Source organism: Ixodes scapularis, unplaced genomic scaffold (assembly GCF_016920785.2).
Source record: "Ixodes scapularis isolate PalLabHiFi unplaced genomic scaffold, ASM1692078v2 ptg000154l_1__unscaffolded, whole genome shotgun sequence".
NCBI classification, from domain to species: Eukaryota; Metazoa; Arthropoda; class Arachnida; order Ixodida; family Ixodidae; genus Ixodes; species Ixodes scapularis.
The window spans coordinates 320277-332915 of NW_024609924.1; the positions used below are offsets into that span (position 1 = coordinate 320277).

Consider the following 12639-nt stretch of genomic DNA (forward strand, 5'->3'; position numbering starts at 1 on the left):
TGTGTACGCAGATTATTTTACAAATAAAGAATGTTACAGAGCCATGCTGGTGGGCATATACAACTGGTTAAAATGATTTTTACCCAATAAACTGCCTTAAAATGTATTTTAAAAATTTAGTTAAAGATGAAAAATTTAATCGGCGCAGTACGACTGGTAACTTGGGGCCTATAACGTTGCCAGGCTGTAGTGAGCACACTTCCGCACATCGTTACGATGCTAATCCAGATCGAAACTAGTCAGCCTGCGAATATGGCTCAGAATCTAGGCGTTCTGAAGAGCAAACTTCTGTGCCACGTACTCCAAAATACGGTACGCTCACACACTCACCCGCCGACCTCACCGCGCTCGTTTTTTATCTTGATAGTGTAGCAGTGAGAGATCGACATGCCCAAAACCAACGTCACGGTAGGCAAAGATGACGACCGAAATGACAGGGAGGAGGAGTCGTTCGCGGTGGTCAAACCAAGTGACCAAGGAGGAACAGTGCTACGAGAAAATAGAAAACAATCGCCCCCCCCCCCCGCCGCACAAACAGTGCGCGCAAGATGATTGCGTCATACGTACTCCAGCAAATGACATCCTTAGAAACGCCGGACGTAGTGGTCACCAAGCGAGTTGTTACGGCTGCGCAGCCGTAACAACTCGATGACCAACTCGATGGCGGCACTAGCCGAGAAGATTGCCCAAGAGCACATCACGAAAAAACGATCGAGAATAAAATAAGCAACACACTGCGTTGCTTATTTCTGTATTCAGCTGTATTCAGCTGTTGGCTGAATACAGCTGAATACAAGTTGCAGCGCGTTGACGAACCGACGCGTTTGTACCACCTGTCAGCACAGTCGAGGCGCGCCGCCACGCGGGGTTGCGACCCTGTTTCTGTTACTTTCATTCGTGCTTAGAAGCACGCTAATGCTCTTGGTATACGGGCACACTAAACTGCAGTTACGCTTAACCCCAGTTACCGAACTGTACTCTGGGACAACTCTCTGTGGCTATGCAGTCAATGCTATGAGCGCGCGTGAGCTTCCGCATCTTCAGCTCTCGTCAAAACTGGGCAATCGCACTCTTCACTTCTTCTGAAATAGCTCTCTGAGATTATAGCACTTAGATGTGGTGACGCGAAACTGCAGTTAAAGGTGACTTAACTGCGATTAAGTGTGCCCGTGTAACTAGGGTATAACAGCCTTCTATCAATCCTCAGTTCGACTGGTACACACACCCTTCACGTACTCATGAAAGCTATGTTTTAGTGGCCTGTAGTTTAATTTAACAATAATACAAATTCATCAAATGAGCGCAAATTCAAAAAAATTAAAATACATATTCAGGTGCCTTTGTCTGATAGGTTAGAAATATGTCTTTTGCTCAAAGTGTAATGGGGCCAGAAACCTCATCAGGCATCACGCATTTAGTCTCTGCTAGCTTCCGGTCAGCGGAAAACAAATGAAGAAAGGAATAAATAAATGCATGAACAATAAAGGTTACGAAAATAATTTATCCCCCCTCCCCTTTATCTCAAATTTAACTCAATATTTTCCCATCACTAGACATTTTCACTTTGAAGTGTTCTTAAAGCTAGCTTCTATTTCAATGTGAACGTAAAAAAAAAAATAGATGTACTCAAAATGTGTATTGCGGAAAATATGTTGTCAGGGAAACTTTAATTCTGTGATCTGTGCGTCTTCTTCAGGCACTTCAAAGATTGTTCTCGTGCGTGCAATGCCCTTTTCATTCCATAATTTAAAAAAAAGGTCCAGTATAAAAAATTTAAAGCATTAGAGAAAAAATAACACCTATATACCACACAAGTAAAAAAAAAAGGCTTCATGCGTGGTAGTCACAATGGAAAATGTTGACGTGTCTTAACTTCAGGGTTTCTACAAACAGCCACCGAACAGCGACGCCCATACGATTCGACGCGAATAGTGTGGCGCAAGATTTATGCAATATCTAAAAACAAACATTTATGTTTGAAAGTGGTTTTCTGAAGCACGAGGAGGTTATGAGACAAAGCATTTCGCAAAAACGATCATGCGCCTGTACATTTTTATTGCACTGCCAACTTTAGAGATTATTGTAGCGCAGTCTTGAATAAAAAAAAATAACTGATGAACCGTCGTTGTGTTTATTTCTTTATGCCACTGGGCTCCACTGTAATAATTATATACCCGTCGCCATAACCTTACTCCAAAAAGGGTGATGGCAAGAAAATAGGAAAATAATACAATCATCACTATATGATATATGACGTGGCCCCACCAGTCTGGAAAAATATTTCTCTATAAACTAATATATTTTGCTAATAAAAACCAGTTATTACCAATTCTCCGGTCAAACGAAACTAAACTTGAAAACGTCCTTGTCCTTTGTAAAAAGGGTTGTGCAATTTAGATGTTTAAAGAAGCACATATTATACGTTCTAATCTTTATTCTTTTTTTTTTTTGAAGTTGATAAAAACAAGATAGCAACAAGTGGTATGCTTTTTTTACGCCTGCACATTGCAAGAGCACATTCATCGTTAAGTATTATGTGGAACTGCAACGTGTGTATATGCATGAGCAGAATGTGCCCTTTTCGTAAAATTTCTGTGTAGACGTGTGCAAACGTGGGCTTGAGTGTATGCATTTGCTTAAACACGTCCACCTTACACCTTACATGCATACGAATTGTGTGCATACTCAATGTTGATGCATACACAGATACGGATGCTGACTCCGGGTGCAGATGCAATACTTTCTTTTATAGATTATCACAGAGGAAGTCAAAGGGGACCGTGCGAATAAAATGAAATCGATATGTTTTACCATTTACTGATTTAGAAGACACTCGTGAATAACGTGAAATTGTAATGGCATTCCTTGACAACGTTGCATCTGTATGAGGACCACAAAATGTTGCTGAGTCGATTGAACCGCCGCACTAAATAAAGCTCAGGAATCCAGGAGCACCCCGGGACCCTCCGATCAATGTCATGTGAACCCTGGACCGCACAGCATTGCTCGCTTTTTGTTCCTCTGGAGGCGCCGTGACGTTGCTAGCGACGTCACAGCGTGCTATTGCATCCAGACGTTTCCGTAGTAAAGAGCATCCCTGGTACGAAACTCTATCCAAACCTACACCACCTCTGAACGCCAGAGTCATTTCCCCGTTTCTGCCGTTTCCGACTGTAGCGCCGCCACTTATATCCCGCGATACCCGGGAACTGTTAGGCATTGTCGTTTGTTACTGGAAGTTTTTATTCGCTTAGCTTTCAGATGAACCCGACACTCGTCAAAGCTGCATAAGATGCGTTCCCGGACAGAAACACCGTTTGAAGCCCTTGGTTCGCTTATGCGTCACGAGAAATATGGTGATAACGACTTCGTCACCCTCATGTCCGAAGCTGTAAAGCAACAATCAATAATGACGTTGGCAACCTAGCCCACACGCGTGTTTCTCCTACTCTAAATCATGCAATGAAACCAGTGTTATTATGACGTGAAGCGATCTAAATCTCCTGTCATCCGCGCACGGGGAACGGAGGCGCTGCTGTCGCTAGGAGACGTTTTGCCAGAGGCTAGCAGACGACGAGACAGTGCCCAGAGCCATGGGTTTTTTTCTTCGACGTCAGGGAAAAGCGTCCCCACTGGAATGCGCTGAGCTGCGCGGGTGCGTCGGCCCAGCCATCCTGCTCCGGCGCCTCCCCATCGACCGGCTTTGCGCGCTGTGACGTAGCGCGTTACGTAGCCGACGCATGCGCACACGATGACCTCGGCTTGTCACGAAACAACGCTAAACCCCGGGAACACCTCGCCTCTTTTGTGACGTCTGCTCCGTATTAGCAAGCGACTCGCCTTCCAACGGTCGCTAGGAGAAACCGGCTATGTCTTCACAAACGCGCCGGTTTTGACGTCATCAGTCTAGCGTAGGTGACGGACATGTGAAGAAAGAACATGGGGCGAGGTAGGCGCTGACCCATGTCTACTAAACGCATCAGAACCCGACATCACATGCAGACACACGTATCAATAGCTTCGGCAGCTTTAGACATGTCTGGCTCGGCACAGCGCATTTGTATTATGAGAGATGTTAATGTGCTTTATTCGTACCACAGACGAGAAGTACAGTTATCTATTTTGTTAGGAGCTGTCGCAAAAGGCATTGGTATACCTTTATAGTCCGTCACAATGTTTCGAAGCACTGTAGAGACCCCAAGTTAGCCCTCGTTCTGCTCTCATCTAATTCAAACTCCCAAGTCCACAACGAAGACGTAACGCACGCTTGTAAAACAACTGGCAGTCTTCAACAGTGCTTGTACATAAAGGTATACTTTCGAGCTTTTTATACTTTGTGCTTACGGAAAGAGTGAACCGCGTTGGGATTAACAGCGATAGGAAACTTTTATCTGAAGAGGCAGACCACTTCGATCCTAATTTGAATTTGGAGGAGCCCCCGTTAGGGCGCCAAGTTGAGCGCCTAGTTCAGCCATCTCTCCGCTGGGAGGCACTGCGCCCATCGCCGTCTCTGACGTCACCGGCCTCCGCCACCTCCGGAGAAGCGCCCGCGCCCTGGCGCCCCTCTCCCGTGTTGTTGTCGCGCCCGGTCTGCCAGCGGCCGAGGAGGGCGGTGCGTGTGGCGGCGGCTGTGTGGCGTCGTCGCGCGGGGTGTGGGGTGGTGGGCGGCCCAGGGCCATGCCCCGCAGCGGCCTCAACGCGTCGCTCATGAAACCCCTCGTGGTGCTCGCCTTCCCGGGCATGTACCTCGTCTACAAGATCAGCGAGTTCAAGCGCCAGCAGCAGGAGCACAACCGACGCAAGGTCACCGAGCGGGAGCTGGCACACCTCAACCACAAGATCGTAAGTGCGGGGGAGGCAAATCCCCCCCCCCCCCAGTTATTCCCCACTACAGCCATGTCTCGTTATCAGGGACACCTCCGTTCCCCCTAAAAATTGTACATAATATGAGTCGTTCATAACAAAGAGACACAAATGCCTGTATGTGTCCAGTTGAACCCCTAAACGTTTGTGAAAAGGAGGGCGGGAGATGGGGGAGGGAGGCGAACCATTATTTCTTTTTACTACAGTCATATAACGGTCATATAAACATCTCCATGCCCTTCCCCCCTTTTCTTTCTCAAAAAATCGTTCGTTATGTGAGTCGTCCATATGAACGAGACATAAACGGATCTACTCACCCAGTTCGTCCCCATGAACGTTCTTCCACATAGCGGGCTATCCGTATTAATGGGGCTCATATGAACGAGAGATGGTTGTACTTTTTTGAGAATGCCGTCTTCGCCCCACTCTAATCCAGGATTTCCATCTACGTCCACCATATATTTTACTAGAAATTCTGAATACCGCCTCCGCAACGTTCGGTTCGTAAATCAGTAGATGCCTAACTGTACAATCGTAAGAGCCGATGAGATATTCAGAACGGTTCTCTCATTTTATCTCCGCTTTAAATAGCCGCTTCAATGATCAAACTTGAAGTTTAAGTGAACAAACAGCTGCGTACGGGCTTACCATTCTGACTTCATAGTTGCAAAAACAACGCGCTGAAAGGTGTCGTCTCCTACGTCGGTAGTCGAGCAGCGGGCGCCCCGAATCTCGGGCCGGCCAATCGTTCGCCATGCAATCGGAGTCGGCAGGGATTCTCTCCTCTTTCCTCCCGACCTCTCCGGCGTACTCTCCCGAATTTTGAGCTTTCTCGGCGAGACACGTGACGTGTGGAGATTGAGTCCCGCTCCCGTTTCAGTGAAAGAAAAGGTTTTGGTTGCGGTATCGCTCGCTGGTTGTGTTTGGTTTGTATCCTCTTGCGCTTCTTCGCTGCGCATCTACGTTTTGGGCACGTCCTGATGAGGAGAGGTGTTTCTATTTAAATCTGTGCTCTTAGAATCAAGAAATCCGCCTTTTTTTCTTTTTTTGGAGAGGCAGTATTCGGTGCTCCTTAAGAAAACGCTGGCCCGTGATGTACACGCTAAAGATATCTGGAATAATTATGAGTTTCAAAGTATCAAAATGCCATGGATGAAGTGGAAATAATTATGGAACATGTTCCGAACTTGAAGTAATGTTTATTCGTATGTTCTTTTTTTTTTAAGCTCGAGTTTCCGCTAGATTTGGCGGGCAGTGTATTGCATGCTAAATTTAGCGGCCATGCGACATGAGATCAGCGTAGAGTTACGCTCATCACATTAAAACGCGACCCTCAAACAAGGTTGCAGACTTTTCTGGTTTTAGCCGAAAAACACCGATAAACATTCGTCCGTGTACAAAAAAAAATACACCACCAATTAAAACAGAATAACAAAGATAAACAACCGTCGTCGTCAAAAATGCAAAGTCGGTTAAAACCGAAAAACACCGATGAGCAACCGACGGTTACAAAAATACAAAATCGGTTAAAACGAAAAAAAGAAAACATTGATATATAGATCCATCGGTGTCAAAAATGCAAAATCTGATTAAGCAAAAAAAAAAAAAACACAAATTCCAGTAAATATTACTTCCCTTCGTAGCCTTTCCACTCTTAGTATTTCGTGAGATTTTCTTATCGATAATTATTGTGCTAAGCTTACGCCACAAAACAGATCACCGAAATACATCGATATTGGGAAAAAAAATTAACAAACAACGAAAAGTATCCGCCGATTTTCGGTATAAATAAACACCGGAAAATTAACGGTTTATACCTATAACACACTTTGCGAAAAAATAACTGATATGCCGAGATTTCCGACTTCTGTAAGGGTGGTGTGTGGCAGCGATCTACGCAATCAATTAGACTTTAGTTGGAACCGAAGTAATTATTAAAATTTAAAAATGTAACTCTGTATAATCTATGCTCCGGATATTAACAGTGCAGAAAGAAACACGGCTAAAATTATGACTATAGCCATTGTAACAGGCCAAAAAACGTAGGGTACAGCTAAATACGCTAGCTCACTCTTCTTACTTTCTGATTGGTCATTCGGCGTTTTCATCTGCAAATGCTGCAATCTCATAGGCTGCGGCGCGGTTATAAGATGCTCGGAAATTCGCTATACCCTTCCTTTCTTAACGTATCAGTGACTATACACAGATACTCGAAGCGTGCACTCACTAGTCATTCGATCAATGTTGTGTGTGTGTATGTTTGCGTGTGTGTGTGTGTGCGTGTGTATGTGTGTGTGTGTGTGTGTTAACGTCATACAATACCGTCTTTTTAAATTTAGGGATCGTGATATATTTCTCTCCCTGCCTCTAACGAGAGTCTCTCCCGAGCGGTCATTTCCTTGAACAATTAGGCCCGGCTGCTCCGTGTGGCGGCCTCGCCGCCGAGGCCGCAGTTCGGGCCGTCGCTCCCAAGGTCTCCCGCTCTCCCTCTTTTTTTTCTCCCTGATTGGGGAGACTTCCCTCGTTTTCCTCCGCGGAGCCGAGGCCGAATGTCAGCCGACTCACGAAGGCGGACCAACCCGCTAACCTTTCTCTCCAATAGGTCACGGCAAAGTGCACCTTGGTCGCGGATTCGTTTCCCGTCGTTCCGCCCACGAGCCTCATAGCCGCTTTTTTGGTTATTTTGATTTGGCAGTTGATTTCTTTTTTTCTCGTTTGCGTGGTTCGTACGATTCGTGGGTTGCATATCGTCTTTCAGTTCGAATGGAAAGCTGGGCGACCTGGTTGAACGTGGCCACAAAAAGTAAGCTTCTAAAAAAAAAAAAAGAGCAAAAAAAAAAAAAGGTCAAGTAGGCTGCATAACGTTCCGCCTTCCATTTCTTTGTTCTTGTTTTTTTTTGTTTTTTTTTAATTGTACAGGAGTTGTATATATGGCGATATTAAGACTAGGGCAAGTAAAGCCATAAACCGTCCTTACATTGATATGGTCATATATGACCCTATTTGTCCAATTCTTGGTATGACCATAGAGGGCCTTTCTGCGTGGCTTTTGGCGCGATTCATTTTTTGTCACTATCATATTTTTAGTTCAGTGTACCCCCTATAGTCAAGTGCTTTTTGTAGAAGCCTGTTTTTGATGGCATATTGTTTGTTGGGATTTAGTCAATAAAAATGACCAGTTCTAGATGGCGACACGCCCAGTGAACTCACAGCAATAAAGTATACGGGTGCTCCTTTCTCTTGGCGGGGCATTCTTGGGTTCCCACCACCTCCATAAAATTTGACCAATAAAAAGAGTTATTTGCTTGGACATTTAGAACGTTAATATTAATTCGTTTTTTTGAGGTGTTGTGCATTATATTTGAGAAAAAACGGCGAACATTTGGGTGAATGAGACGTAATACAGCAATTATTGTTTAAAAACGCGGACCGACGGCGCTCCCCGATGTCTGCTCTAAGGCGCAGAAAGAGGGTCGTGTCGCGATCTTTATTTAAGTTTTTAAGAAAAAAATCGGTCACCCATTAGTGTAATTCCGGGGAGGAGGGGGGCGGGCAGTTTAGGATGCTTAGAGCCCCGTAGATGGAGTTGTTGCCATCTACGGGATGATAACTCCAACGGGGTTACATGATGGAGTTAACATCATAAACAAACGATCACAGAACCCATTCGGGTGCCCCTTGAACAAAGGCATTTTGAAGTGAGTCGCAAGCGGCCTAATCTTGCTCCGCAACGAGTAAGTTGGCGAGATGAGCCGACAATAAAATCTGAAGAACGTGCCTCGAGGCAAGACTGCAAAAAAAAAAAAAAAAAAAAAAAAAAAAACTTAACTTGTGTTTTTTAAGTATTCAGTAACTCTATCAGAGTATTTTTTTTTTTCGTTCCAATTTACGCTCGTCTCGATTCTCGTGTACCCGTTTTTATGTTGCGAGAGCTTGGACGTGCGTCGCCCAGTTTTTATAGCATGCGTCATTTGAATGTTTTTTTTATTGATGCTGTCAGTTCACTAGTGGGTTTTTACCGGAGTGTGAAGGCGAGTTGCACACACTTGTAACCGAGTAGGACCGACTCAGACAAGACCGGATTTTAAGCCTCTTGCGACGACTTAGGACTGGATGCGCAGTTGCGAAGCTGGCGCCCTAAGACGTCGCAAAAGGCTTAAAACCATCATTGTCTCCGTCGGTCCTGCTCTGTTGCAAGTGTGTGAGCGGGTCTTAAAGGTAGACACTTCAGACGAGGCCTGAATACTATAGGATAATCACTTACATGATGGTGTGAAATTACCGACTCTAGAAAAATGTTTCTATTGCTCAACGATGCCATTGATACCGATGGACTGTATACAGATTTAAAAGGTTAAAAAACGCAAAAAAAAACAAACAAGGACAATAAAGACACAAAGACGACAGGACCCGTCCTATTGTCTTTTTGTCTTTATAGTTATCGTTTTGTTTGCGCTTTTTAACCTCTTAAATCAGTATGAACCAACTCGCCCAAACACAAGTTTAAATCCGTCTGTATACACTTCTTTTTTGTAACGTTCATGTGGATTCGGTTAAGAACGGTTTGCTTTCAAGGAATAATTAGCGGTGAATATTGTTGACTTTTTTTTTCGGTCTTTTCTGACCTGTTGATGTTTCGACGTAATTTCCATAGCTTATAACCTGTTTCAAACAAATAAAAATATCTTGATATCCCCTGCCGCGATCCTCCGACACCTGGCGGTATTGCAGTATGCTCATATGCTTTAATTTTTTTAGTCTAAAAGTTGTTGGATGTAATCTTTTGTCGGTCCTCCGCACACAACGACATAGCAGTTAGACTAGTCTTATTGACTGACGAAATAGGAGTACGTACGAATCGACTTGAAAGCTTTCGAAACCATCTCGTGTCTGACATTTGCGCAAACAAAGCACTGCGCGTTCTTAGTGCGGATGTGTGTGAAGGCGCGTCTCCAGTGAGATATACGATGTGTCACCGAAAAATACTCGCTCTGTTTTGTTTGTCGCAAAAACAAACTACACATCGCCAAACGCTCGGTATCCGCCCAAACGTAGTGCTAGCGGTCCGAACGAGGTGCCAGTTTCAAAACTACCCCTTGTTTTATTCAAGAGATATACACGATTTTCTAAAGATGTTCGATAGGAGAACACTACCCTACAAAACCCACGGGCACATGGAGCTGAAAGGCGTCAGGTATACCAGGACCTTGGCCCCATTTTTCCGTTGAGAGTTCTTAAAACCCACTTGTAACTTTGCAATAAAATAAAAGTTAGTTTTTAAGCTTCGGAGTCTGGCCCGGGCCACTAACGCTACATTGGGGTCGAGACTGCGCGCTCGGCGATGTGTAGTTCATTTTTCCGGTGAGAAAAATAAACACTAGATTGTTTCCAGCAACTCGCTGTATCTGCCCCTGAATCGCTTTAAGATATATCCGTTCGGGAAATTGAGTGTTCATATGCTGAAATATATGTAATGAGTGTATGGCATGTGAAGGGAAGATAGCCGGAACGCACGTCGGTATCATACGGAAATGTACTCGTGCAGCTCGTATTTTATGAGACGATATTACAAAATTCGTAATCATCTAAGTACCTATACGTCCAGTGACCGTTGGGAAAATATGTTAATTTGCAATTCGTTGCGCCTGAGACGTGACCGGATGGGTAGCTGCTTAATATAGCTCGCTGACGCCGCTGTAGAGAAATGAAACGCACCTGAATTTTAGTAGGGACATATTTCACACGCCTTCGATAACCTTTTCCACAAAGTTCGTGCCCTAATGTCGCCTATCGTGGACGCCGGACCTACTAAGTTCAATTTTCGACGTTGCTACAAAGCAACGCCCTCCCATTGCCGATAAGAGTTTGTCCTTGTCCAGTTTCCCAACTTTTGCCCGGAGCGCGAGCGCGATCAAAAATTCAAAACTTGATTTCAGCGTACAACAACACCAAACAGCAAAAAGACGCGAAACGATCGAATATTTCTTGAGAACGTGACAGCAACACACACACACACACACGATTAAAGCAACGTGAGGACAATCGCAAAATATCAACAAAAAGGAAAGGAGAAACGAAAGTTGTGGGACAAGAACAGAAGTGTTTGGGCAGCGTGGAAAAATCTTGGTGCGATAGCTTCGATAGATTATTGGGACGTGTGCTCGAGTCGCTTTGCGCTCACGGCACGTAGCTGACGGGCCGCCGCAACCTTGGACTTCTATATTTTAAAGCTTTCTATCTCGCGATCACTTATATATAGGCTTCGCCGAGTCATTCGTTATTTTATTTATTTTTACTTCTATAGACACACCCGAAGTTTGGAATGGCCGAACGTGTTCACACTACCGCACAGCTCTCCGACGCGGTCTTTTTAAATGAACTTTCTGTGGAAATGGCTCTTCGGTGGATGACCGCCTGAATCAGCTTTTTTTGTCAAGTGTTCTTCGCATTTTACGCGGGATGCGCTGTTCGGTTGTTTCTCACTTTCTTATTTAATCAACTTCATTCTGAAACGATTATGCAATGGAAAAAAGTAAGAAGTAAAGCTGTTTTTGATTGGTTGCTTCGGAGCTCAAACGCCATCAGTTTATCGTAAAAATAAGATAATTTGAAGGCTCATAATTGTTTAAATAACGTTCCCTTTGACCTCCTATGCGTTCGACTACTGAAACTCACAGTAGAAAACCATGAACAAGAAAAACTCTATATTTCGGTATTGTAATTTTACGATAAACTTTTAATTTTCTTTGGGTTTACTAAGCGATACGCTGTTCGTAAGATTCGAACCCGATATCGTTTTTACATGCACTGTCTAAATTAAGCATATATATATATATATATATATATATATATATATATATATATATATATATATATATATATATATATATATATATATATATATATATATATATATATATATGTACGTATAACACACTCAAGATAAAGTAAGATAAGATTCGTAATGTCCATGAGTGCCCATTGCGCGTCTTATCTTTAAAAAAAAAAATTTATTTTTAAAGTACAGGAAACATCTTGGGATATCTGCCGCCTTCGTTGCGTATTTTCTAGGGGGAGTCATTGTTCGAGTGTGTCAACGAACCGCAGCTCGGAGTTCGCGGAGCGAAAGCTCTCGCTAAAGAACCCAGGGATCCCGAGCTCAATCTTCAGCCCTGCTCGTTTAGATCTAGTGGGGCAGCGTACGGGTGTGCCGCCGTGTACCACTACTGCGTGTTGCACGTCAAACACCCCAGGCTGGCAGTGGTACACTGCACTGGCTGAGTTTCTCAACTTCAGATGAGACGCCATGCGTCCACTGGGGATGACTAACTTCAGGCCTTGTAGACACACTCACTACACTATATTTTGCGACGACTCGCCGACGCATTATAACTTGCAAAGCGCTGGAATCAACCTGAAGTATTGACATCCTCGAGGACAAAACGACCGCATTGCACCACTGCCGCCAGCCTAGTAGTGGTCTGCATCATATACGCTGCCAATTCAAATTTCAATTAAAACACGCCGCGCATCGCATGTATCGTGCCAGATAGACACAGCCACAAAAAAAGCTTCCTTCTGAAAAATTATTGTTGCGTGTGTGTTTTTTTAACTGTTGGTTCATACCAAAAGAGGGCAAAGATAGGAATGACCAAGGAGAAGTATGATTTTTAAGATTAAACTCGCAACTCTACTAATATCGTATGTAAATATCCTAGTTACACTAGCGCTCTTATCTGTCATTAAAATGATTTTCCGATAAAAAAAAATTTCTTT

At 44.0% G+C, this 12639-nt stretch overlaps 1 protein-coding gene across 1 annotated transcript in view; it reads left to right on the top strand.

The window, feature by feature from the left end:
* Nucleotides 1-4677: 4677 nt before the first annotated feature.
* The window catches only part of LOC120838454, an 81132-nt gene continuing 73170 nt past the window's right edge, over nucleotides 4678-12639 (top strand). The window contains exon 1 of the mRNA XM_040500247.1: nucleotides 4678-4842. Within this exon, the coding sequence (XP_040356181.1) occupies nucleotides 4678-4842 (165 nt within the window). The remainder of the gene's footprint in view (nucleotides 4843-12639) is intronic.